This window comes from Botrytis porri, assembly GCF_014898465.1.
Source record: "Botrytis porri strain MUCL 3234 chromosome Unknown BPOR_004, whole genome shotgun sequence".
Taxonomy (NCBI): domain Eukaryota; kingdom Fungi; phylum Ascomycota; class Leotiomycetes; order Helotiales; family Sclerotiniaceae; genus Botrytis; species Botrytis porri.
The window spans coordinates 1,347,826-1,375,378 of record NW_024066078.1 but is presented as its reverse complement, the minus strand read 5'-3'; the positions used below and the strand labels follow the sequence as shown (position 1 = coordinate 1,375,378).

The window sequence follows — 27,553 nt, the reverse complement described above, 5'->3', positions numbered from 1 at the left end:
TCTCCATATATATAAATACTTGGTAACAACCACCAAACCTTCAATTAATAATAATGAAACTGGGGGATTGTGAAGAAAAAGTTCAGTTATCATCCGCAGATTGCTAGTGCCAAGCGTGTTGTGTTGCCCCTAAATATTCATCTCAAAAGGTTGAACGAGGGCACGAGGTGCGTTGACAGTGATTAAGTGAGCTACAAATCGGCCGAAGTCAAACAAGGTGAAGATATATGTCAGCCAAGATTATAAACCTCTAATATCAACATTATTTATCATTTCATATGGCTGATAGTAACTTCGTAACTAGATGGCATCATGCCAAAAAAAAACAGAGTTCACCGATAGCTTGAGTGAAATCGTTGATCTTCAATGAGAGTAATACTTTTAGCCCTCCTTATATTATCATAATTTACAAAATTCTATAACATAATCATAATCATGCATTCAACCATCTGCCATTGATTTGCTTCCTCCTCACCTGTGAAAATATTAGCACAGCACTCATTAAACAATAGACAAAGTAGAATAACTTACCATAGGCGCCAAAACTGCAACACCAACTCCCAATGCCAAAACAGTAGCCACTAAACTCAACTTGTTGAACGCTTTGCCTAGAATATCAAAAGCAGCGCTAGGGTTGACCCTTGTTCCGAAGACATCAATTCCATATGCGAAAACCAGACTGGTACTTTCTAGTATAGCAGGGCTGGTAATGACACCTTTGATACCAAGAACTTCACGTTTATGACTGATGATAAGTTTTGGATCAAATTCGATGACAGGCGAGTAACGAAGAAGACCTTCTTCTTGTTCGGCAGGGATAGGGTCTCGGCCAACTGGTCGACGGGGATCGAGAAGATAACGGGGAATACCAATGATGGAATTGGATTCCAGAGTACAAAGAAGTTGACGAGTAGTAATACCTTGGCGGGTTTGGGAGACAGACATGTGGGTTATCGCTTCAGGAACCACGAATGATTGGCTAATAACATGAGGAAGAATTGGGCCAGCATTTGGTACGTCTGACGGGTCTAGACTTGATGCATTCGCATATGAGCCGAGGGTTCCACGATCATTTGGAATAGGAGACTCGTAAAGATCGGTGACGACAAGTTGATATCCTTTTGATCCATGCAGAGAAGTGGTGGTTGACAATTCATCGCTCCATAAAGAATATGCGAACCAGTTCTCGGTGAAGACAGAGGCAATGGGTTTCTTAGTGTCAATACCTTCGTGGTTCGAAGAATAGAGAACGTCGCCAGAAACCGTATCAAGAAGATAGAAGGAGGCAATTGAGGATTCATCGGAGACGGCAGTAACCAGAACAGTGTTGGGATTCAAGTATTTGTACATAACAGTACGATCACCAAGGACTCGCCCAATCGACGCAACCGGATCATGCGCGGGTTTAGAGACTACCTCAACAATCCTTTGCCCAGAAGGTGGTTGAAATGACCAGGTAAAGATAGGTTTCGCATCAGCACCTTGAATGTCAAATTTTAAACCTTTGACTTCACCGTTCTCGCCCCGAACCACAAGCAATTCCTTTGGTGCCCAATCTTTTGGTATATCGCCAGGATTTCCATCGGTGCCAATTGGTAACACCCACCTGCCAAGATTACTATCAACTACAGCCGCGCTCTGAACGGGTGGCCACTGCCCAGGATTTATAGCCTCAAGTCCCTTTCCAGTTGTAGTGTTCACGATAATATATTCTCCTTGGCTACCTCGAACGGTTGTTGTACTTTTAGCATTGTTGACAAATATGGACTTGACGTCCCACTTCTTTCCAGCTGGTATATCGAAAGCTTTGGAGCCCCATACGACACGCCCTTGGGATCCAGCATCAAGTGCATACAAACGACCTCTTTGGGTTGCAACGATGACTAACTTGTTGAAGCCAAAATTATCTCGCTCTAAAACACTTTCACTCGGTGTAACCAAATCTTCAGGTAAGATAGCGCTTAAAATCCGGGCTGGTAATTTTTCCAAGTATGCTGGAAGGTATTCCAAGTCATTGATATGACGATTGACTCGGTGAATATATGCTTCCAAGGGGTTGCTGTGAGCTTCTGCCTCAAGTGTCTCTGCTAATGATTCAGAGGCTGGGATTTCAGCCCATTCAGCAGCCACAACACCAGAAAGACCCTCGACGCGAGACCAAGCTACTGCACCATTGCGCACTAGAACCCAGTCTTGATCCGCGCTCACCATGGCTGATCTTACAGCATAAGTATCAGGAGCTTTCTGGACTACCTCTGATGCACCATGGAGAAATCGAAGTCGGTCATGTTGCTTCTCTGCTTTAATTGGCCATCTACCCAAAATTCCATGCGACATCGAAGAAAAGATAAAAGTCTCTTCCTCGGTAAAACGAGTGAAATAGACGTTGGCACCTTGCGAACTGGTTGAGAAAGCACCGCTACCTGCAAGCTTGGGGATCTCATATGCTTTGCTAATGCTACCGCTTTTCATATCGATATGATAAACATCTGCTCTGTTTGAAGTTGCCGAGTGACTGTGTACCAAGAAATGTGGTAAGGATTGCACCAAATCAGGCGCGTGAATAGAGACTTTTGTAAGCTCGCCATCCGATTCTTTCAAAGGCAATGTCTGCAAGTCGCTTGGTTTTCCCAGGATATTGACCTTGAGACTCTTCAGCGATTTATCGGTCCAAGCAATGATAGGAGCAGCAGAGTTGGCTCCGACAAGTAAAACGTCCTCCGGTGTATGAACATCTCCTTTGGTGGAGAGTATGTATTCGGTAACTCTTTTGCCTGTCAAATGGTCTAGAGTGGTAACTTTGACGCTATAGCCGCCCCAGGAACCATGAAGAGTGACAACAAAAATGTCTCTAACATTTGTGCTGACTTGTAGAGGTAAATCACCACTAGCATCAACATATTCCCAAACAACATCTCCATTATCTCCATTAAGTTTTCGTACCACGACTTTTCCAGCATCTTCGAATAGAGCCAAAACATCCTTGATATTGTCAAATCCCTCAACTACTTCCATATCTTTTGCTTGTCCTGTGAAAGTGTTTCCCCATCTTTCCCTTCCACTCTTCGCATCCCAAGCATCTACTCTGTTGCCCAAAGCACTAATAATTGTACCAGCTCCCTCAACTGGTCGCAGTAAGCCTTCTCCGTGATTATCACCATTCGCCAGTATTTGTCGCCATCGAACGTCCCCCGTGCCTGGATTGACAGCTCCAAGGACGCCAAGATCACTTAATGTATATAATAGCGCGCCCTGTTCAGTTTCCCTAGGTCTGTAGAAGAAGGTTGCGTCTGATTGTGGGAGACCTAGTAATTCGTGATGGTAGTCAACTGTGTAAGCTTCGTCTGCGAAGACTGCGAAAGTTCTGGGAAGTATTGACAGAGTCAGGCAAAGCAAATTTAGAGGGAGTCGCATAATGAATGATGTCGAATGGGGTATGGACCTCCAATGTGGCATGAAGCTCTGGAGCTTTGGTTATCGTAAGCTAGATTGGGAGAAACTCGGCTCGGATTAGGTAATCAATTGTTGATCAAATGGCTGCCCATTTGACTTTCAAGCATCCAGCGGATAATATGCTACCTCGAGAGCACCTCAGGAGTACCTCTTTGGGATAACTTCACTGGAAAAGTACAGTGAGCTTGTTTACACGATTTGTAACTTACAATCGCATCCTATTTTCTAGTGAAAACCTCATCTCATGTCTCACTTTGACGACATATTATTTCTTCGAAGATTGCTTATTTTTCTAGTTCTTTACATCGTATATATTGACCAAGTGAACCACTGCTTCATGGGACATGTTGATAGAAGCTTCCAGCTTTTCTATTTATGTGCTATTTGTTTGAATTCATAACTTTCGTAGCTCACCTACTCAGCAGTTTTGCTGAGACGAGCAGTACGTAGTTTTCGTTGAGCCTGGATAGTCCCCAGAGCCACCAAATCCCATTCAAAAGAATTCATCTTGATGATCCTGATAGATTTCATATCTAGAACGTGTTGGTCTGCTTGTTTTAATCTTGGGTTCTGTGATGAAATTTCTGGAAGCACGATTCCTTGCGAGTTATTCTTATATCTCTATGTATACTCATGTCAATGTATTCGATTTTCCTTGCCCACAAGCCCAATCGGACTTGCTATCTTTTAATACCAGTCAAGTTGTTGGTGAATCTAGTTTATTGACTCATCAGAAGATCGTCATCTGTTGAGTATTCCTGTCGTATTAAAATTCTTCATCATTTCATGCTTCTCGTTATACGTTCTTAGTTATTTCAAACCCACTTATGCAAAGTCTCTAATCTTTATTGAATCTCCATCAATTGATGAGATATTGTAAAAATTCAGTCGATCGATTTGATCTGATCGTTACCGAAGTCGAATGCAAAAGATAATATTCACTTTTCCAGGAAGCTCAAGCATTGAGTCTTCGCAGCGGCGGATGGTCGTTCTGCAATTTGTTGTCTAGTTCTATTTTAGTTTTTAGCTTTCGGCGGTTTGCTCCTATAAAATATAGTACCATAACCATCTATAGTCTATTTACGCTACCAGGCTGGTTAAAGGCTCTTCTCCAATCTAATAGTAAGACCTGGTGATCTATGTGGAGCGTTGGAGATTGGGATTCATATGCCAATCCTTAATCTTTTACATACATCAAATATCAATACAGCTCCGAGGATTGGTATTATCAATAACTTCAAAGTTATAGGTCAAACCTAAAGATCTTTTCCTACGCATAAGAGTCCAGCATATCGATAGATGCACAATGAAGTTCAATATGTGACAAGAAGTATTTGTGTATACTACACAGTCAAAGCCATTACCTCGTCCTTAACTTCATGGGATAAGCCATGCTAAATATATCTATCGTTCGTAAAGCCACATCCTTATCGATCAGTGCAACTGCATGTAAACCAATGAGATGTTGCACATATTTTTGTGTAACAAAATAGATATGAATGAAAGAATCCATGTGTGGTTTTTCTACTCCATCCAAAACCCTCGATTCGGGCGCCTATTTCGATCAATTTTAGAAGTCTACATAAACCCCGCATGCAATGATATTACTCATTAGACAACTTACCGGCAAGCTGGGGGTCAAGACTCGCGCCAGCGGATGCCTGCATATATGCATGGATGATTGTAGAACAAGGCTATCGCAACATCAAACAAAGACTGCTCTCTACTGGCACTCCGCCTCTATGGAGATAGTTGTTCAAGGACATTATCAATGAGTACTATCATAATGACGAAACCTATAACAAAATCAAAAAGGAAGTCCGGGTCTGCATTACAAACTGAATCGGGTGGGAATGGCGATCAAGTGAATGCATTGCAAGGTCTAAATCAGCGAGAAGACAATACGAAGAAGGAGCAAAGGAATAAAACTCCAGAAATTAGTCAAAAAAGTACAAGTCCTTCGAAGAAGGGGGTGACTATAGAGGAAGTTCAGACAAAACTGAGTTCTCTTCTACCATCCACATCTTCCTCTACTTCTTCTCCTTCCATCTTCACTAAACCGCTTTCCTCCAATGTCGAGAGCGGAGTGAAAAGCAAAGTACCTCAGGCTTCAAAAAAGAAGTCTGCAAAAAGCGAAGAAAATATAAAGCGCCAACGCGTCGTCAACTCGCCTAACACCAAATCCAGAAATCCCCAGGAGAAGATTGTCGCCTCCCCAGCTATATGTGTGGCGGCTTCAAAGTCCCTCCCAAAGAAAGGGAAGGGTAAAGGGAAAGGAAAAGATTCAGAAGAAGACAGTTTACAAAAGACCATCCCAAGCTCCCACCGACTCAATGAGAATGACTTATCCATATTCCACCTGCCCATCACTACTTCCACCCCTCCATCCAACTCGAGCCCCCCAAAATTAACACAACTTCTATCCAACCCCCCACCAAAAGGTCAATCTCAGTCCAAGAAACATCATGCCCTAACACTCACGACCTCACTTCCACTTCCACACCCACTTCCACACCCACTGTCACTTGCACCCCCATCCCCATCCCTCATCCCCGTTGCCCCCAAACTCCTCAAACGATTTTACGAAGCGCTAATTCTCCTCACCGTCTTTGGTTCTAACCGAGGCTCACGAATTCTAGAGGAAGAAACCCCAACCGATGGTTTCGACGATGAGATTTTGGATATTGACATGAACACCAGTGCTCTTGAAGCGAATAGGAATCAAGAAATGGACGAAATGAGTCGAACCAAGCTAAGAAGATCATTCACGAGACATCTAGCCTATTTATGCGATTATGAGAAAGGAGGCGATAGCACAACTGCAATTGCGTTGCAGCAGTTAGATAAGGGGGGAATTGTATATCATGTTGCTTGGAACAAGTATTCGCGACCGGAAAGGGGTGTGGAGTTTTTGAAAATGGTGTTGGGACTTTTAGGATGTGCTGGATATGATGGCATCAAGGATTTTGAGAAAAATAGGGAGGATATTGAGCATAAAATATTTGAGTTGTCGGTAAAGTATGCTGAGAAGAGAATTTTTTCCTACGCATCTTTTTTGGTGCGGGATATCAAGTTCGTGTTGGGAAAATGGAAGATGGTTAGAGAGGATAATCAAGATGAAGGTAGGAAGCTTCATATGCATTATGTATCTTCGTATCTGACAAAATCTACATTACAGATTCCTCGACTCACCTTCACACATGGCTTCAAAGACTTCTCACTCTCACCGATCATCCATCTCAACTCTGTCGTTTCTGCTACAAAACATGTACAACAGCGTCACAAGAATTTACACACCTCCAAATACTCATCCAACTCGGCTCTCCATTAGCGACTCGATTTACCCAAATTCGCCACACCATTGGTCGACTAAACCATACCCCGAAAGCCATCCAAATCCTCCTATCCACCCGCATCCTCCTCCCTCATCTCTTCACCCAACTCACCATTTCCCACCTCCCCTCCTCTTCATCCTTCCCCCCACCCCTCCAAGAACGCAACCCTACTCTCTACGCCCTCATCGGACGAACCATGAGCGACCCCCTCGCTATTACCTCCTACCGCGCCGCCCTCGCAGAAATGGACCACAAATATCAACTCTCCACCCATCTCTCCTCCCACTGCACAAACCGGAATTGGCGACCAAAAATCCACGCCGAGTTACTCCTGCTCCAGCATTTCCACTCAAGGAATCTCCATTTTGTAGACAAGGATCGCTATATCGCGTGTAGTAAAGCGGCGTGTTATTGTTGTTACCATTATATTAGAGTGCATCCTGGGAGGTTCGTAGTGCCCGCGAGTCATTGTAATCATTATTTGAAGTGGAGAGCGCCGGATGTGGAGGAGGGGGATGAGAGGGGGGAGAAGGTTAGAGAGGGGGTGTTGATTGAGATGTCGAGGGTTTTTAGGGGGGAGGTTTTGATGCAGATTAAGGAGATGAGAGGGCCGGGGGGGTGGAAACCGGATTCTTTGACGGAGATTTCGGAGGTGGGGGGGAGAGAGACGGGGGGTAGGGGGTCTTTTGTAGAGGATCTGATTGGTGGAGTGGGAGGGGAAGGTGATGACGTTGAGGAGGATCGTGAGTCTGTAGTAGGTGATGACGAGGAGGAAGATTGTGGATCTTTGGCAGGGGAATAAACGATGAAGAGGAAGAAGAGGAACTAATAACAAAAACCCGCCATCACCATGTCAGGAATGAAACTTCTGATCTATCTCAAGCGAATAAAGAGAACGAGGACGTTCTCTATCAGCAAAATCAAAATCAAGATACGTACGAAGCGAATTATTCTTATGACGACAATTCTGAAGGAGAGGATGGAGGTGTACCTTTGTAATTATTGGGTGGGAGAGAATGAAACTTAGGGTTAATATTTGGAATTGTAGGATCTTATGGAATATCAAGATTGGCATTTCTTTCTCTGCAATTTTGAAAATAGCACTTTTAATATGGGAGTCCCAAACTTTTCCTACAAATGGGTATTTTAGGAGGAATTTTTTGCTTCTTTTCAAAAAGGTTTCGGGAATGTCAATTTTGATACTTGAGAGATGTGATATTTGATATCGATATAGAGAAAAGTATTATTCGAGATTTTTATCATGGGAGTTGTCTCATATTTAGTCAATGAGATGGGAGGGAGGAGAGAAGAAATTCACATTTCCATTTACATATAAGAATAACAACAGCGACGATAATCCGCCCACTCTACATACCAACGTAGTAGGTGTAAACTCATCATGAAGGAAGAAAACATTTAACCCCCTTCCCCCTCCTTTCACTACTTTTCCTCAATTGAAAGGAAAAAGACATATATACTCACTCCATCTCATCTCACACATTATATACATCACAGCACCTCAATAAGCAACTTCAATTACAAATCAAATATACATATACATAAACCAGAGGAAACTTTCACACTCCTCCCTCTTCCTTCCCCCTTTCTATCCACCGAAAAGAAGAAATTGTGTTTACAATACATAATATATGATACCTACCCATACTCATACTATCAGATTGTTATGCTATTATATTATACTATGATACTATCACAGTTAAATATTCCAATACATATTATTTCTAATTTCTAGACTAAATCTAAATCTAAATCTATAAATATATATAAATATTCATCTAGTTAGTATAAACTTTAAAGTTATCCAAAAGGAAGAAAGAAAGAAAGAAAGAAAAATCATACCCCCCCTGCTACACAACTCCTCCTATACTGCCTCTCCTATACGAGAAGGAGGGTAAAGAAATATATATATATATATATATACTAATTCAGAAAAAGCTTCTCTCTCTCTTTCCTCCTCCTTCCTCCGAGAAGGCAGAAAGGAAGAAAGGAAGACATCAAACATACATCTATGTAGGTATATATATATACCCATCAAACACATACTCCCTCTAAAACACCCCATACTCTTTCTTTCCCTTACACACTCTCCCCCTCACACTCTCCCCCTACACACTCTTCCCATCACATATACATATATACATATATATACATACACACCAAATATCTCTCTATACATCCTCCCACACAACCCCTAATTTTCTACCAAACTCCCAATCAAAACCAACACCAAACCCAAATCAAGCACCCCTACATCCCATCCCCCTCTCCACAAACTCTCAACATATTCCCCTTTCCCACCCCCCCATTCATCAAACACCCCAAAACACTCAATCACCGGCCTGCTGGCCCAATGGCAAGGCGCTTGACTACGAATCAAGAGATTGCAGGTTCGATCCCTGCGTAGGTCAGATAGATGTTTGTGCTCGACACACGTTTGAACTTTTGCGTGTATCGATTTATGATTTATATCTCTTTTGCTTTTTCTGAAATGATTTTTTTTGGGGTGTTGGGTTATTCAAGGATATTTTTTTCATGTGGGGCGGATGAAGAAAAGTTTTGGTGGGGGAGGAATTTGGTTAGGGAATTGAATTTATTTAATTAGGTAAGTCAGGGCAGGGCTTAGTGAGTTCGGAGTTGGAGTTGGGGATATTGGGATGGGAACGTGCGTTTGCTTGGTTTTTGTGATTTATGAGAGATTTGGGGGAGAGATTTGGGGGAGGGAGTGGGTAGGATATTAGGAGGGTGAAAAGCAGTGTTTGTTAGGTTTACAGAGCGGGTGAATGGATTGTGAGTAGAACATCTATTTAGTATTGCTGGGAAAGAGAGGGGGAAAATTGTACATAGATCAAGAAAGAAGGTGCTGTTTTGAAACCGAAAAGTAGATGATGCTATGAGTATGAGTGGCATATGGAGTGGTAAAGATTACTAGGTACCTACTAATGATTTAGCTGATCACCACAACGGAGACCGGCGCTCGCCATGCAGGTTTGCCTTTCTTTCGAGAATGATGAAGCATGTGATATCCTGATATCAAACGGTGGAATGATACCTTGTGGCGATGAGTGTTAGAAAACTCGTATGGTCTCAAATATACAGTACAACTGCTCGAATCTAGACAGTGTATATGTATACTTAATCACAGGGCTATTGTTCAATAGACTACCTGTCGACTTTGATACTCTGCCCATATGCATCTGGACTCTTTCACTTGCTTGTGGAGAAAGCCAACGATACACATACTCGGCCATCTGTAACATGCCAGCAACATTGATTGATGCATCCATCACATTCGAAATCGTCTCGACTCTCGACTCTACACCTCTCATACCCACCCATACTAATCTCCACCTACCTACCGTTGAACAAAGAATGAAGAAAAATTCACAAGAGGATGATCATTCGTCTCGCAAGAACCACATCCCCCATGCCTAGATTCGACGTTTCGTTTCATCCATCATGATCTGTCAATTGCAAGTTTGTAATGCAACCATGCACGTACCCCGTACGTAGCAGATGAAAAAAAGCTCCACTTCTTCACATTTATTCATTCATTCAGACTCCAATTCACCAACAATACGAAGTACATTCTTCACCGTTCGTTTCCACAGTGATGATGAATATTCAATTCCTGAGGCCTGCAAAAGGTAACATGATGAAAGGATGAGGCTTTTTACCATCTAGATTCTGGAACTCTAGAATCTCTCTTATTTCGGTGTCTCCTTGGTCTCCTTTTCAATTGTGGAGGGAGAAAGATCCACAGAATCGGCTTTGACCGGTGAGCGAAAAACGAAGAAGAAGCTTGCTTCAGCCTTCAAGGCTCCAGCTTCAAGCGTCGCACCAAATTTTTCTGCCCTGCTGGTCAAAGAAAATTTTCATCTGGAGACAGACAGCCGCCGAACCGTGGAAGAATTTGCGTGTCTTTCCCCTGAGTCATTAAAGATCAAGGAAGGACATCCCCGAATGTCTATGATCCAATCGGAAGGTTTTGTCACGCCATGTCTTTCGCTTTTTCTCGGTAGAATTGATCTTGTACGCAAAACATCAGATTTCTAGAAAAGTGTAATCGAGGGTACATGCGGTACATGAGTGGAGATACAGCCGACTTGGACCGTGAGCGAAGCGACGGGAAGTCTAAAATTTCTTTAAAAATTTCTCCTACTAATTTAGTATCATCTGGAAAGCTTGGAAGATCTTGATTTTTTTTGGGTATGCGTTCAACCGCTCGAAAGGTCATGACGGTGGATACTTGAGGTACCTGTGGATCTCATCGAGTCAAGCTTCCCACCTCGCCGTGATTCTTCCACTCTCGAGTCTTGATATTGATGAGAGCATGAAAAGTGGTGTAGGATTCGACAAAATAAGGTTTAATGTTATGTAACAGGTATTGAATGTGATCGAATAGGATTGGACAATGACTTCCGGGTTTCATTGGACAGCTGAGAGATCGGTCTGGAATTGAGAAAAGCGATGCAATCAAGATGGAGATTTGTTGCACGATGCGTTTCCAGTTTGTAGTATGTGGTCGAATGGGATTTTTCTTACTCGATGGAATCACATGGGGTTTTGCGGCTACCTAGGTCCTAGGTATTATCAGACCCAGCCGGATTGGGAAGGTATATCCCGATTTGAGGATTTTGAGGATTTCTCGCTGGAATGGTCGATGAGACTTCCCGGTGAGAAATAGAGAATGATGCCATGTCGTCGCTTGTTCTCTTCCGTTTGGATAGAATGAACTTCAATGAAGCCATTAGATCCGATGGAGAGGATCAAATTGGAAGGCGTCAAGCACATGATTCCCTCCGAGGAGAAGGTCAATTGTGCAACGCCATTCTGTGGGGGGATTGGGATTTAACCCCAATGTACTCGAGTACGAGTCACCGAACCGACTCATGGATAAATACTACAGAGTAGGTGATTCTCCAAAGTTGCACAGTTTGACTCTGTATAGAATGGTATTGGTATGGTATCATTTCCCCGCATGTGTTGGGATTGATGGCACCATGAGTTAGTAATCATTCGTGATTTCATGATAATTGATAATTGATAATTGATAATTGATAATTCATGCTGTCGATGGCAAACAGTAGAAGCATATTGCGAATCCCCTTGACAACCAAAAGATTCTAGAAGATAAAAAAAAAAAAAGTCGGAGTGGGCCGAAATGGAATTTTATTAATGGATGGATGGATGGATGGATGACATGCTCCTACTACAGTATGGGCCATGTCGGTTCATAATGTGAATGATCTACCAGATTCTCCATATTTCATTTGATGGCGTGAGCTCCAAGCCTTATGGACTAAGAAGAATATCATGATATGGGTGATGATGGTTGACTGGCTCAAGATTGGTTCGATATATTGTCCTAAGGGTTATTCAAGACTCAAGAGTCCACAACTATCATGATTTCATCACATCATGTGGTGATATCACCATCGTGTTCTTCGCGCTGTCACAATTTTAAGTAGGGGGGGGGGGGGGGGTTTGCGGAGTTGAACACGAATCGAATCGAAAGAATGTTAGGAGGTGCAGCTCCTTTGAGCGAACACGATGATGTACCGTGATGGGGAATTGAGGGATATCGTATTCGTGAAAGTTGCCATCCTCAATATCAATATCTACCTAAGCACTACCGTTGCTGGCTACCTGGGCAGTGTCATTGATTCATACGAAGTAGACTCCTAGAACCATAGACTCATACAGTGAGTGTCATTGATTCATACAAAATAGACTCCTAGAACCATAGACTCATATAGTGAGTGACATACACTCATCCATCGCATGCATCGCAAAAGGAATCTGAACTTGCTGGCGTGCTTTCAACTACCATGCCCTAGTGTACGGTGTAGTTCAGTCTAGTCAGTGTATACGCACGCACATTTGACCAGTCATCGATCTCATTGCTCATCCGCTGTTTGAACGTGTGAATCTGACTGGCGTTGAAAACACTTTGACGTTGAATGCACTTGATCCATAGGGCGTACCCCAGAGGAAGCTAAACGTAATTCCTAACCAGGGAGGTGTTTAGGAGTATGTATGTATGTAGGCAGGTACTACTTGACAATACTCCTTCATGGGTACCTGACATTTGAAAGGGAAATATGTACCACTTCTTTTGGCTGGAGGTTGATGAGTCAACATTGAAGATGAATGAATATATACTTTCTTGGGCACCATCGTAGAATCGGAGCTGAGATTCCCATATAAAATCAGTCTCATCAAGTGAGCTCTGGTAACAATACCCTTGGATGGGAAATGTGGAAAGCTTCGCGGATGAATATGAGCCATTTAGCCTTCAGACCATACTGTACCTACGTAGCCTCTAGATATCTATTTGAAGAGTTTTAAGGGTTCAAAGAGTTTCCTGAGCATGTAAAATACATCATCCATCGTACATACACCCACACATACACTTAGGTACCACATACACATGCCACCTACATACATCCTCCATTCTGCGGTGTAGAATCTCAATGGTTCTAGTCCCACGATCGACGGCTCATGCGATGTTTAACCGCTTGAAATCAGACAGCAGTGAGAAAGTTAGAGAAACACCAAACATACCATGTACATTAATTACATTGTAAGATTACATTGTACAGACGAATCAACTGGGTAGTGATAGCACACACAGACTACTTCGCACAATCCTGAGTCCTCCATTACCCGTAACATGGATTTTTCTTCTTTTTCCCCATAATAATCATATGTTGGAACGAGCAGCAGCCGCAGAGCAGAACAGGAACAATGCACCATGGTCCATTCCATGACCCATAAGAACCAACAAGGATAAATATCGAATTTTCCCATGTGAGGGGCAATCGCTCATCTTTTTTTGGCATGTGTACCTGGTAACCAGGGAAAAATATGAAATCACAGACGTCAAATTCTGGTTGACTAGAAATCCATCTGACACATAGAATTCCTCGAAAGGTAAGGGAGAATTGGAGAATTGGAGCAGGATGTCTAATGAGAGCAGGTGAGAGATGTATGATAATACCATAGTAGTTTAGTAGTAGTTTAGTAGTAGTTGAGCCATCCTCCAACCCTTTTGCATGTGTATTTGGTTTTATATCCCTTACTATACATATCCTCTTTTTCCGCTTTCTTCCAACAAGGTGCTTAATACTCATCTTCATACTCCAGACTCCAGACTCACCTGGGCAGTATCAACATATAATATTCCATTCACTACTTCATTCATCCATTCTCATATTTATACGACATATACACATCACATACACATCATACACTCAAGATATATATATATATCCCCCTTTCACTTCTCCACACAAACAAAGAGAATATAAAAACTCTATATCGAGTTTACTAAAATACTCACCTAAAATACATACCTATATATCACATATTTATATATTACATCATCCATCATCAACATCATCATCTTCTTCTTCTTCTTCTTCTTTCTGATATATCACTCATCACATCATCCATCCATCCATCCATCCAGAAGAGTTATTCCAATTCTCCAACTCTCGCCTCTCACCTCTCACCTCTCACCCTTTCTTACCAGGGTACCTCGAATCAAACGACCACTTCCCACTAAACAGCTTCCAACACGAATGAAAGGTTACTATTAAAAGCCACATAAATACTGTTGCGCGGCCGCCAAACAAAAGAAGAAGAAAAGAAGAAGAAGAAGAAGAAGAAAAAAACTCTATTTTCCTTGTTCAAGACAAGACGCCACACAAAGACCCCACCAATGCCTGCCACTATGCAGCACGTTACATCGTTCTTTCGATCTCATTCACATCCATTTGATCTCCCAACGGAAGGAAAGAAAACTTCCAGAAGGAATTCAAGTAGTAGACCGTCGTTGAAAAGTCGCACACCATCTTCATCAGCCTCTTCTATAGCAGACGATAAAGCCGCCAAGATGCCCGACCTTTCTCTTACACACAAGCGTATTTCGATACCCGGTCTTCATTCACCCAAAACTTCTTCGAAATCCATTCCTCAATATCATGGTGCTACACTCGACTGCGCCATTGAGTCACCACCTTTGGTCCTCTATGGTTCTACGAGCTCGAGCACCGGCGCATTACTCTCAGGTCAATTAAAGTTACACATTCACGATGAGAAGTTTGCAATTGAGTCTTTCAAAATGCGATTGGCATTGGAGGTCACACAAAAGAAACCATTCCATGCGCACTGTCATGAGTGTACCCACCAATCCAAGGATTTAACGACTTGGAATTTCCTTCAAGGTCCAGCTACACTTCGCAAAGGTAATTACTAAAACATTACACTACACTCTCATTTTCTTTTACAGAATTCTAATTGAAATTTATAGGTGAACATGACTTTCCATTCAGCTTTCTCCTTCCAGGACATCTACCTGCAAGTATGAAGGGTAGCTTGTCTAACATCGAATACGTTCTCAAAGCTACATTGGTGCCAAAGACTGGCGAGCCAATGAAACTCTCCCACATCCTTAATATCAAGCGTGCTATCATCCCTTCCGACACACCACGCAACTCGATCCGAATCTTTCCACCAACAAATTTGACCGCCAACTGTCAACTTCCTCCCGTCATCTATCCAATTGGTGAAGCAAACATTTCCATGCGCATGGATGGTGTTGTAAATCGTAATGTGGACGCCAAGACGCAGAATCATTGGAAGTTGAAGCGTTTGACATGGCGTTTGGATGAAACTCACCGAGTTATTTCGCCAGCATGTTCCAAACATGCTTCGAAGGTGACCAAAGAAGGCGAGAACAAGAAAGGTGCTGCTCATCAAGATGCCCGTACCCTAGCTACTGAGGAGATCAAATCTGGATGGAAATCAAACTACGAAACAGCCGATGGAGCCATCGAAATCGAATTTCCCATCTCGATTCGTCCCGATGCCAAACCAATTTGCGACATGAAAGCTGAAGATGGCACGGAAGTATTCCATACTCTCATTGTCGAGATGATTGTCTCCGAAGAATTCGCACCCATCAAAAAACCCACACAAGTCACTCCAACCGGAGGCGCACGAGTTTTACGAATGCACTTCAACCTCACCGTTACCGAGCGATCAGGTTTGGGCATCTCGTGGGATGAGGAACAACCTCCTCTCTACGAGAATGTTCCCGCCAGTCCCCCAACTTACGTTAATACGGATTTATATGATGGACCCCCCATCCCCGATTACGAACACTTACCCGCATTGGATGGCGCAAGTGGAAGTGATCACGCACCTCATTAATCAGATATATATCTCATGACTCGTGAATATTTGAACATTATCGGCGTTTGGGAAAAGTAGATGTATTTGCATTTGCGCAGAGTATTGGTAGTTTTACCGGGGAACAAGAAGGATTGTATTATTTGCGTTGGGAAAAAGGAGTACGTTGTTCGGATATACCCCCTAAATTATGGACGGATTTTACTTGCATAAACACATGCAAGTGAACCGAAATGAACAGGATGGGATGGAAAGGAATAAAAATGGAGTTTTTTTTAATGGTTGAAGGGAATACAATTCTACTCTTTCTTGTGTGGATGAGTAGAGAAGAGAAGAGAAGAATCGTAGGGGTATTAGTAATTACTTGGAGATACATATACATAATTAGCATTATCTGTTTAATTGAATGAATTAGAATCAAATTCTCCGGATCTATTTGTACTACTTTTTCGAGCTCTGTAATGTGTTGATACTAATACTTTATGAATTCTCTCACTATGTGATTGATAAATAAACAAATAAATAAATAGAAGATATGATAGAAATATCCGCATAGTAAAAATGAGTATCTTACTCTGATTCAAAGTTCACTATCGTATCTGTTTACTCACTTATAAGTTATCGAGCTTGCTAGTATGTGAATATTTAGATATTTAGACATATGATGTTTATCTAGTAGTAGCTATTTCTATTTCTATCTATATAAATAGATAGATATAATATGAATACTTTATGAGTATACTAAGTACTCTGATAGGGATTCAAATGGGTAATTATATTGGTACTCACATAGGTATTCAAACAAGTATATACTTGTAGAGAATATACCTGGTGGTGTAGATTAATCTACTTGTAGAGAATGGATATTCTTAATCGTAAGCATAGCTAGGTAATCGTGATGATGGTGATGGTGATGATGGTGATGATAATAACGACACGAATGGATTTGCATACCTAGATGGAGATTATGGATATTGTATTGATCGTATTGAGGTTATTTTATTTTATTCCATTCATTTTCTATCAAGTGGGTGTGTAGATGTATTTACATCTCGAGTGCGCTCTCGATTATCCCCTCCCCTCCCTCCTCTTTGATATTGAGGTGTGTAAGATTGAGTCTGTGGATGGATGGATATATACCTATAGGAGTAGGATACGATACACACTATACACTATCTATATATATAGCTTATCCCTTCTTCGGATAGTATATCTTGCTTCGTCTCTCTTTTATCTTATTACCTATCTATCTATCTATCCATCCATCCACCCACCTCGCATCTCCCATGCCGGCGCTCCTCGCTTGACTTCGGCCAGCTTGCTTGTTACCATTTTTTTTTGGCTCTAGAATATGATATTTAGGAAAGAAGTTCCTTGATATCTTCGATTCTTTGTAATTTCTTTTCCTCATCACTCATCATACCCAGGGAGCTCGCACTATGAACCATTAGCATCTATTCCACTACCCATTCCTCAATCCGCCCCTTCTCCAAAAGTAAAAGAATCACAAAAATCACAAAAACTCACATAAACTTCTTCCTATCCTGCACCCTCAACATCCTCTCCTCCACACTCCCCTTAACAATAAACCTCTTAACCACCACCTCCCCCACCTGTCCCATACGATGCACTCTATCAATCGCCTGCGCCTCGACCGCAAAACTCCACCACGGATCCATCATAAAAACTCTCTTCGCTATCGTCAGGTTCAAACCCACTCCTCCCGCTCTCAAACTAAGTAGAAGCACGACCCCCTTCTCACTCTCCTTATACTGAGCCAGAACTGCCGCCCTCGCTTTCTGCGGCATCGAGCCGTCCAATCTCAAAAACGGGATCGAAGATCTCGTTAAAGCAGGTTCGATCAAAGAGAGAAAAGATGTAAATTGACTAAACACGACTGATTTCATCGATGGCGATTCTTTCCGTATCGATTTAAGATCCGATAACAGAGCTGCGATTTTCGCCGATCCATTGGAGCCGATTCGCTGAAGACTTATTTTTAATTTCCCATTTCTACTTTCGGGATGTCCTTCATCTTTTACCACTTCGAAAATATCATGTGGATTGATGCGTTCGCGACAGCTGAAACAGCGGGGACTTTCACCTCTGTCGGTTTGATGTTTGATGTAATCTAGCAAACATTTTTTGCACGCTGAATGCCAGCACCCGGTGACGGTTTGTTCGATCATTGGTTCTTCCGAACAGATTGGACATTCATTTTCTGCTTCGTCGCGGATTTGTTCGAGGACATGTGCCCCGAAGATATTGGTATCGATTGATTCTTCGTTGAGCTTAAAGCGCTCGATGAGATGTTGAAGATCCATGTCGTCTGAAAGACCACTTGCAGCGTCTGCGGCTTCGGCAGCATCTTCTTCGTCTGCTGCTAGGTTTTGGTTGCGGGTAAGAATGGGATGACAGCATGATTGGCGGAGGCGGAGAATTTGAGCGAAGATACTTGTATAGGCTTTGAGAACTGTGCCTGCTTCGATGTTGGCTGAGAAGGTACGTTTGGCTCTGGTGAAGATGTGATCATAGACTTCGCGTTCGGCTTCTGATAGCTCGATTTCAACAATATCGATGGTCTTTTTGGGTAGAGGAACTAATGCTTCACCGTTTGGTGTTTTCATGTCTTTTGTTCGACGGAGTACCAGAGGTTCCAATACCGTTTGAACGACATCGAGGGCACGCATAAATTCTTTGGATTCAAATGGTATTGTGATGAATGTTTTCCAAAAAGAGAAATTGCTCCAAGGTTCTACTCTTAAAAATCGAACCAAGCTGAAAAGATCTTCTAATCGATTAACAATGGGTGTACCAGTAAGTGCCCATCGATGCTCGGCAGCAATCTCATAGCCTAGAAAGTTGGGTCAGTGTCAGGGGCCATAAAATGTTAAGAATAACAAGACCATTGCTATTATACTTTGGGCCAAAAGTGTGTCCAGATTGACTTACATGCTTTCGCGGTTTTAGACTGCCTATTTTTAATATAATGAGCTTCATCCAATATTACCCGGAAGAATGAGAGCGAGAATAAACCTCCATGACCACCTTTATCACCATTCCTAGCAGTAACCTGATTGAACTCAGACAAGATGACACCATAACTTGTAATAACAACATTAGGAGCAGATGCAGCATTAGCTTCACAGCAAAGAGCTTGAAGATTTGCTGTTTTATCACTACCATAATAGACAATACTCTTCATGGTTCCATCCCTAGAAGCATTTTCAGCTTCGCTTTGCCATTGAGCAAGAAGGGACATTGGTGCCACGACAAGAGTTGTACAGGGTGCTCTTTCTATAGATGATGAATTGGCTGGAAGTCGAGGTAAACTATTTACTGATGTCGCCTTTGAGCGTTTCTCATCGAGTCGCGTAGCCACATCAGACTTACTAGAGTGGATAAGACTCATCATCTCGATAGTCTTCCCAAGACCCATCTCATCGGCAAGAATGCCTCCAAGACAATGTTGTTCTTGAAGAGGGAAATCTAAGGAAAGTGCACCGGAATATGGATTGATGTAGAATTTATCTTGATCAGCAATTTGAATGACCTCCTTGTCATCCATGTCCTTCAAAGGCCAAGCGTACTCTTCCCACAGAGGATGCATCGAGGCTTCTCTCTTATTATCTTTATCGTCGCGCTCTTTCGCCATCATCCAATACAATGCTTGCTTTTGATAGGGTCGCAAATCCATTGCAAAACTTTCTGCTGGTTCAGCCTCAGGAGCATTAAAATCAAAGGATTGAGCTTTGCTATACAAAGTGTCAAGTTGGTCTTGCTCAAGTTCTTTTCCTTCCTCTGCCTCTTCGGATGGGGGAGTGGAAGTACCCGAACCAGGAACTTTAGATTCATCTTTATCATAATGTTCAGCTGCCTCTGCAGCACTTAAGAGTCCCTGACGCTTATGTTTCGCGGTTGCTTCGCTTGTTTGCGTAGGAAGCAAATTAATCTCTTGAAATAAATTAACTAACGCGACCTGACGGAGTCTCAGACCCTTTTCTTCAGAACTTTCTTTCTCTTCAAAAAAACCAGTGACCCGATTATCAGGGGCCTGGAAACTGCGGTCGTCGAAAGCAGTTCTTAATAATGAGCACCTGAGTTGAAGAAAGACAGTATCGTTGGTACGAATTCTTTCAGGCGCATATACACATGTACCCTCGAACTTGCATATCCTTTGATCAATTAAAGTAGAAACCCAATTTGCCGTTTCCTGAGGAAGACGACCAACTTCAAATCCCTTCGAATTGGTGAAACGTACAATGACATCGACACGCCGTGCTGCGGCGCTATTAGGTTTTGGTAATGTTTGAGCCACTGATGTTCTGCCCTTTCCCCTTCCGGCCGGTGCCTTGGGTGGTTGTATCTTTTGACGCTCTATCCGCACAACTTCGCCATGTTTGATTAAACTTATTCCACTTTTCGTAGCCCAGCCTCCAACCCCAAAAGCCCCAATATACCGGTATTCTGGCATAGTTCGACGAGGCGAGACTGTTCTTGAAGAGGCGTTTGATTTTGGAGAGCTTGGCTTGGAGCCATCAAAAGTGCCGCCATTGACAGACTTCGCGAAGGAACTAAAAGCGCTTCTGGAGTTTGACGAAGATCTGGAGAGACCGGAGACAAGCGCAGGTCGTTTCCAAGATCCATCAAAGTACATATTCACAGCCTTCTCTATATCATTTCCAGACGCCTCTCGTAACCCTCTCAGTTCTTCCGGAGTCACTTTATCGCCAATGAAGCTCTCGAACGTTTCCTGATCGAATATAGTCTGCGAATCTTCAGCGAGTGTTCTTTCCTCCAAAACCGGATCATCTTGAGGATTCTGGTCTGCGGTTTCGTTTGTAGAGCTGGCGATTGCTGGAGGCAGCGCGTCGATTTCATCTGGTACATTTGTCGCCTCTTCACCTTGTGAAGATTCCAAACCCTCAGCTATTTCCGTAAAGAACCTTCTTCTCTTTGCTGGAGGCCCCTCCATATCCGCAGAAGCTATGGAAGTCTCACACGAATTAAATCTGTCATTTCAGAATAAGAACAAAAAGCAAGGGCAACTGAGTAGTATTCTACTGCTGATTTGATGGAAACGCGCAGTCACGCGATGGATGGACGCGACAAAAAAATAATTTAGATGTTTACGATAGTGACGTCGGGGTATCTTATCTTATCCTTGTAAATTATTGTGCTAACAGCTTTGTCAATGTAATTCTTACATATAACCATTCAAAGAGGGACAATTATAAAGAATTTGCAATTTACAATTCATTCACTAGTCACTCACGACAACAATAATTCTAATGTACAAGTCCCAAATTCTGCGACGGCTTCAAAGCTGTCCCAAGACATATATCAGTTCGAGATGCGCCTATGCTACTACCTCCTACAGTACACCCGCGCCATTTGCCTCCCGGTTGACAGAAGAAGATATAAATCAAGCCAGGACATATTGTTCCAATCTTATCCAGTCAGTTCTGCGAGCCCTGTGAGTCTCTCAATTCCTCATATCTAATTGATTCCTAGAAAGTTTGATTCGCCATCATATACTCTTCAAACCTTTATTCCTCCCTCAACAAGAGATGCCTATCTTTCAATTCGTGCTCTCAATATTGAGTTAGCTCGTATACCAGATATTGTATCAAATCCAACAGTTGGAGCATTGCGCATGCAGTTCTGGCGAGATAATTTGAACCGAACATTTGCGAACACACCCCCGAAAGAACCTGTCGCTATCCTTCTACATCATGCGCTCACGTCTCTTCAATCGCGATATGATGGAATCAGCACAAGTGTGATGAAGGGTTGGTTCATGAAAGTGATCAATACAAGGGAACAATATATGGATAATCGACCTTATACAAACATGGATGCGCTTGAGATGTACGCGGAGAATACATATTCGACATTAATGTACTTGACTTTAGCAGCTTTACCTCTACAATCTATGGCAGCCGATCATGTTGCAAGTCATATCGGTAAAGCGGCCGGGATTGCTGCAGTTCTAAGGGGTTTGCCACTGATAGCATTTCCACCACCACCAAACCATCATAGCAACAATGCAGCTTTTGGTGGCGCGCTTGGTGGTAATGCTGGTGGGCAACAAGGAGCAGTCGTTCTACCATTGGATGTTATGGCCGAAACTGGCGTTAAAGAAGAGGATGTATTGAGGCACGGGGCAGAAGCCCCTGGTCTAAAAGATGCCATTTTCACAGTGGCGACCAGAGCAAATGATCATTTGATTACTGCCAGGGAAATGTTAAAGAATCTCCAAGCGGGTAAAGACGCAGGTCACGAGTTTGAGCATCAAGGTGAGGATGGCCACTACTATGCAGAAGGTGACAACACCCAAGTCAGCGATATAGAGAGAGGATTTGGTGTATTCATGCAGGCAGTCCCCACTAGATTATGGCTGGAAAAGCTTGAACAACTCGATTTTGATGTGTTTAGGCCGGAGCTTAGGGCAAGAGAATGGAAGTTGCCATACAAGGCATACTGGGCGTATACTAGACGGAATCTTTGATGTAATAGTGTTCACAATCAAAATGTTTAGCCAATAACGCTGGTTTCGCTACGTCAAAATCTGTGGCATAATGGCCACTACTTGAAGTTCCAGCAATTTGAAGATACCATGGATCTAAGTCATATTTTCATTACCATCAAAAACTCCTGCAATGTGGTTCTAAAGCCCAATCATCGACACTAACATCCAATCCTGATTTCAACCCTGATTATGTACGTCCATCATGAACTTCGTCCTCCAATGCGTCAAGAAACCGTCCCTGTACAGCGATTTCATATCAATGCCCAGTCTTAGGTCATGATCCACAAGGTGATCACATTCGAATTTTCGAAATCTATGCCCAGAACCGCACCATCAGTACCTCCACCCTACCCCAATTCTCTCACTCCCGGGCCCATATCTCGCATCCCTTTCTCCACACCTTCTTCCCGCATACAAAATCCCATTGTTTCTACACTCCGAAGAACAATATCCATTAACATATTTCGGCCGAATATTCCAGCGATTCGGTAAACATTCATTTGGAAGTTCGAACGGTAAACCCGGTCGTGCTAATTCTCGTGGATCATTGATGCGTGCTAATTGTGCGTAGAGAAGGTAACAGTTGGGTCCTGCGTGGAGAGTGCGGTGGCCGCAAAGGGGCTCTATGCTCCAGTAATTGCACATATGATTGGTTTTGGTTCAGATGGGAGATTTAACAAGTATGAATCTGGGATTTTAGGACTGAGAGCTAGATGAATGGTGGATGGTGATCAATTTGAATGGGAAGAGAGAAAGATCAATGATCACACCTACAATACAAAAGTGCTGTTCAAAAGAAGACTTCGGAATACGAAGCTACAAGAAGTATACTTATACCGGAAACACAAGCTCTCTCATGATTCTCCCATAACTGAGAATTCCTATCATTGATCAATGTGACACACCTGCTCTTCACAATATGAGTCTTCATTTGCTGTACGCAAAGAATACTCTTCGCTGTACGGCGGGCCATCATCCCCGATTATTCAAACGGCGCACTATTTATAGAAAATCCTCCGACAGCAAGCAAAAAGTGCGAGCAGATAGCTATTCCTCAAATCGGAATTTTACCATCATAGCGATTGCAAAAATGTGATGTTGATGCTTGAGTTTGGCATTTTGCAAACCTCAAACAGCTACACAAAAAGATGAGATAGTGGGTCCCGCATCAGCTGTTTGTTGAGTCTCTGACTGTGATGAGGATTGTTTCATGCAGGATATTGAGGGAAGAATGAGAAGGTTGGTACGGGCAAAGAGGATTTTGTGTTACTCTAATCGGAAGAAACAGTTTGCTAAAGAATGTCACGGGAAGCTATGATCTTGCTCAACAAATTTATGAAATAATTTTGTAAATTTTCGATGATTCTAGCTCTAATAAGATTGGGTATAATGAAAAGACAAATTAGTACTTGGAAACTATTGTGGCAAGTTCTTCTTGAGTCTTTCTTCGTATCTTCCAAAATCTGGAACCTCGGGGTTTGAAGCAGGCGAAAGACTTTGGCCATCAGCCTTGCTGTTTAGTTCTGCTGTGATTGCATCAACGTCGACATTGAGATAATCTCTCAAAAATTCGCCGACTTCGATATTTTCGTGGTTTCCACGAAGTACATCAGCACCATAACCATAGATGTTGACATCCACAGCAGAGTGACCGTGAGTTGACCAACCGATCTGTGCTCTGCAGCTGATGATATCGGCGAAAGCATAAGCAGAAAGCGCCGGGTTGTCAAGTACGCGATCAATCTCTTCCTCACTCGCGTCCATAACCCCGAGACCTTTCTTAATGAGATCTTCTTTCACGAATCGCCTACTCACGGGGCGTCCATTGGCAATCGCTTCTGAAGAAGCAACATGAGCCCTTAAAGCCCTAGAAAGATACTCTGATGAATGGGAAGCATTTGCCAACACCTCAGGGTACCATAAATATTGAGGGTATGAAGGATTAAGTTCTGAATATGAAATTAGCAATAGGTCATGGGCATGACGAGCTGGTATATCTTACGTCTTGCAACAGCTAAGCCTCCAGTCTCGTGATCACTTGTAGCAACAAGAGCACCTTCTGTATCGCTCTTGTCCAGGAAACCAATCACACTTTGGAAAGCTCGATCATAGGCAAGTACTTCGTGAACTTGGGCGGCCTAAAAAAATCTAGTCAGTCATACTACTCGTCATGTCGCCTCCAAGTGATCTATAGTAACTTACTGGGTCATTTCCATGGCCGGCATGATCGATTCGACTTCCCTCAATCATGAGAAAGAAACCCTTATCACTATCTTTGGTTGCAGCTTCGAGCGCAGTCAAAGCTGTTCTTGCCATCTCATCAAGGGAAGGATAGACATCGTTCATGTTTCGTCGATCAAGCTCGAAAGGAATATCTGTATCAGAAAATAGACCCAAAAGTGGCAGCTGAACATTCTTTCCAAGCTTCAATTTGTCAAAATCCTCTCTGGTATCAATGTATGTCCACCCGTATTTGTCTTGCGCCAATTTTGTGACATCGCGATCATCAGCTCTGCAACTGGATTCCGATGTATTGGGCAAGAAGTGACAGCGTCCACCGCCCAACATCAAATCTACCACTCGGTGTCCAAGGGGATGTTCTCCCACCTCTTGTAAAGCTATGGAGTCTTCCTGCATTCGGTAATCAACATGTGAGGCAAAACAAGCTGGGGTCGCGTCCGTGATATCTGTTGTGACAACCACTGGAGATGTTAGCACTTCGATGTCTGATTGAACATGGCAGTTGTTCACTTACAGCCCGTGGTATAACCAGCTCTCTTCGCAGCTTCGAGTACAGTACCACATGGGGTGTGATCGGGCAACATAGAAATTGCGCCGTTATAGCTTTTTTTCCCACAACTAAATGCAGTAGCTCCCGCCGCACTATCTGTGACAAGACTGCTGCTTGATCTCGTGCGCGACGAACCGATAAAATGTTGATCAAGTTGAAGAATGTCATTGATGGGCAGATCTCCTTCGAATTGTCGGAAGCTTCTGGTCAAACTCAAAGATGCCGGGCCCATTCCATCGCTCACCATGAAAATAAGATTGCGCTTCCCATTTTGCTTTGTCTTCTTTGGAGCTTGATGGCTTTGCGACAATAAAACGCCTAGGACGATGACAGCAGCAGTAGCAACAACAGCCCAAGTGAAGAGCCCGATCTCTCTCCAGAATCCAGGTCTCTTGGCTTCATAGGAATTCTTTCGTCGATTACCAAGAAGCGCATCGTCTTCTGCCGCAGCTCTTTCTTCGGAATTAGAGGAAGAGGGTCTTCCTGACGCGAACAGCGGACTGTTGTTATTCGGCGCCATTAGGTATTGCGCTGAGGTTGTCAAGTTGTATGTATAAATAAGATTTACCTATCGCTGAAAAGTATGAGTCCGCAGACAGAAACTTACCACTTGGGTTGGCAAGTTAATGATGTCAGCCCGGTTTTGAGACAGAAGAGCTCACTAGGCACGTCAAGTGTCAGGGCGCTATTTTGCCTGGGCAACCAACAGATCGGTGTACAAAAAGTGTTAGGCAGATCTTCGCAACATGCACACCAATCTTTCATTTCGAGTGCAGACATCAATAGTAGAGCTTCCGAGAACTTACTGAAGGAAACGATCTACCGATAAGACCAAATCTTTATGGAATTTAGTGAACAGTCAATTATCACTTGTTACTCGTATAAAAACTCGTTAATGCAAGGTCGCGTAAGTTATGTGAATGTGTATTTTGGACTGCGACTGATTAATTACTCCTTGCTACCACATGGCATGATGTAATCTGTTGCTTTTACCTACTCTTCAAATGCCTAAAAAGAGCGACTTCTGTTTGGTCAATATTCATGAATGGATTTACAGTTGATGGGTAGGATTTGCATCGTAGATTTTGAAAAAAAGGGGAGCTGAGATTGAAGAAATATCACGAAGTGGAAGTCACGATGTCACACATTGGTGAAACCTATTTATGGTTCCAAGAGGCTGCTGGGGCTGTATTCACGAGACCTTTCTGGTTCGGTATGGAAGATGTACATCTCCCCTGTTGTCTGACTTGTCGAATGGAATTCATCATGTGATGGTAAACTCGGCTCACATAGTCGTAGAAAAAGGCGAACATTGTCTTTGCAGTATTTTCATAAATTGCTCGAAAACCCCGATTAATTGCCTGCTTCACTAACCGGTGAACAGATCCGAATCGAACCCCATTCACCTTTATGCATTCTGACGCCAACCTCACAATGGACAGGCACTCAGTGTAGTCGAAGCTCATGAATTGGTGGAAGCCCTGAGATTTATACAGCTATTTCCTGCTGCGATTCATTCCAGCCTTCCCAGTCAAACACCAAAGGACCCAGAACTAATCAACCGCTTAACGCTTCTTTTGTTGAGACTCCTTGAGAACCTTCTTGACAATCTTCTGCTCCTCAATCAAGAAAGCTCTGACGATACGATCTCTAACGCAGTTGGCACATCTTGATCCTCCGTAGGCACGTTGAACAGTCTTCTTTGGGCGGGAGATCTGGGAGTATTCGCGGGGTCGGAGGGCTGGGATCTACAGGAAATGAATTAGCATTTCCATAACCAATTTTTTAATAATCAAAACTCCGTTGGAATCAACCATCGCTACGTTCGAGAGCCCGGAGCCCATATCGGCCATCGCTAAATAAAAACTGGTGCCATGTAGATAATTGTCTCGCGCTTGTATTCCAACCTGGCGAATGATTTTTCGAGTTTTCCTTTCTTCCTCCTCCCTTGTAATTCAATCGAAAGATATCAACTTACACCTGGCAATTTAATTCCGCAGTCACCGCACTTTGGTGCAGTACCGGCCTTCTTGATGTGAAGATAACGAAGCTCGCCGCCGGGGGTCTTAACAACTCTGACCTTGTTGGATCGAGTGTTGTATCTATTTTAATCAATATATGGCTCTTCTTCCAACGTTGTATAATTGAAACTCACGGGTTTCGGCGTCTGTAGGTCAATCTGTTGGACGACATGTTGGCGAATTTCTGATTCGGAGGTCGATTGAG

General features: G+C 42.9%; 9 protein-coding genes across 9 annotated transcripts; 5 read left to right on the top strand and 4 right to left on the bottom strand.

The window, feature by feature from the left end:
- Positions 1-433: 433 nt before the first annotated feature.
- Positions 434-3,414, bottom strand: EAF01_003366 (uncharacterized protein; the record flags this gene model as incomplete). The annotated part of the gene is made up of 2 exons (XM_038911620.1): positions 434-475; positions 532-3,414. 2 exons carry the CDS (start codon positions 3,412-3,414, stop codon positions 434-436), a joined length of 2,925 nt encoding a protein of 974 aa, XP_038772855.1.
- A 1,825-nt stretch (positions 3,415-5,239) lies between these two features.
- On the top strand, positions 5,240-7,590 carry EAF01_003365 (uncharacterized protein; the record flags this gene model as incomplete). Its single annotated transcript, XM_038911619.1, has 2 exons — positions 5,240-6,575; positions 6,632-7,590. The coding sequence occupies 2 exons, from the start codon at positions 5,240-5,242 to the stop codon at positions 7,588-7,590; spliced, it is 2,295 nt and encodes a 764-aa protein (XP_038772854.1).
- A 2,675-nt stretch (positions 7,591-10,265) lies between these two features.
- Positions 10,266-10,862, top strand: EAF01_003364 (uncharacterized protein; the record flags this gene model as incomplete). Its single annotated transcript, XM_038911618.1, has 3 exons — positions 10,266-10,311; positions 10,366-10,403; positions 10,506-10,862. 3 exons carry the CDS (start codon positions 10,266-10,268, stop codon positions 10,860-10,862), a joined length of 441 nt encoding a protein of 146 aa, XP_038772853.1.
- Positions 10,863-11,504: 642 nt separating this feature from the next.
- Positions 11,505-11,720, top strand: EAF01_003363 (uncharacterized protein; the record flags this gene model as incomplete). The annotated part of the gene is made up of 1 exon (XM_038911617.1): positions 11,505-11,720. One exon carries the CDS (start codon positions 11,505-11,507, stop codon positions 11,718-11,720), a length of 216 nt encoding a protein of 71 aa, XP_038772852.1.
- A 2,812-nt stretch (positions 11,721-14,532) lies between these two features.
- On the top strand, positions 14,533-16,025 carry EAF01_003362 (uncharacterized protein; the record flags this gene model as incomplete). Its single annotated transcript, XM_038911616.1, has 2 exons — positions 14,533-15,058; positions 15,124-16,025. 2 exons carry the CDS (start codon positions 14,533-14,535, stop codon positions 16,023-16,025), a joined length of 1,428 nt encoding a protein of 475 aa, XP_038772851.1.
- A 1,337-nt stretch (positions 16,026-17,362) lies between these two features.
- On the bottom strand, positions 17,363-20,979 carry EAF01_003361 (uncharacterized protein; the record flags this gene model as incomplete). The annotated part of the gene is made up of 3 exons (XM_038911615.1): positions 17,363-17,441; positions 17,532-18,858; positions 18,957-20,979. 3 exons carry the CDS (start codon positions 20,977-20,979, stop codon positions 17,363-17,365), a joined length of 3,429 nt encoding a protein of 1,142 aa, XP_038772850.1.
- A 316-nt stretch (positions 20,980-21,295) lies between these two features.
- On the top strand, positions 21,296-22,515 carry EAF01_003360 (uncharacterized protein; the record flags this gene model as incomplete). The annotated part of the gene is made up of 2 exons (XM_038911614.1): positions 21,296-21,462; positions 21,519-22,515. The coding sequence occupies 2 exons, from the start codon at positions 21,296-21,298 to the stop codon at positions 22,513-22,515; spliced, it is 1,164 nt and encodes a 387-aa protein (XP_038772849.1).
- Positions 22,516-23,858: 1,343 nt separating this feature from the next.
- Positions 23,859-25,941, bottom strand: EAF01_003359 (uncharacterized protein). The gene is made up of 4 exons (XM_038911613.1): positions 25,292-25,941; positions 24,739-25,238; positions 24,539-24,674; positions 23,859-24,485 (listed from the first exon to the last, which is right to left on the bottom strand). The coding sequence occupies exons 1-4, from the start codon at positions 25,845-25,847 to the stop codon at positions 23,953-23,955; spliced, it is 1,725 nt and encodes a 574-aa protein (XP_038772848.1). The 5' UTR covers positions 25,848-25,941; the 3' UTR covers positions 23,859-23,952.
- Positions 25,942-26,892: 951 nt separating this feature from the next.
- On the bottom strand, positions 26,893-27,520 carry EAF01_003358 (uncharacterized protein; the record flags this gene model as incomplete). Its single annotated transcript, XM_038911612.1, has 3 exons — positions 26,893-27,075; positions 27,306-27,429; positions 27,483-27,520. 3 exons carry the CDS (start codon positions 27,518-27,520, stop codon positions 26,893-26,895), a joined length of 345 nt encoding a protein of 114 aa, XP_038772847.1.
- Between the last annotated feature and the right edge of the window lie 33 nt (positions 27,521-27,553).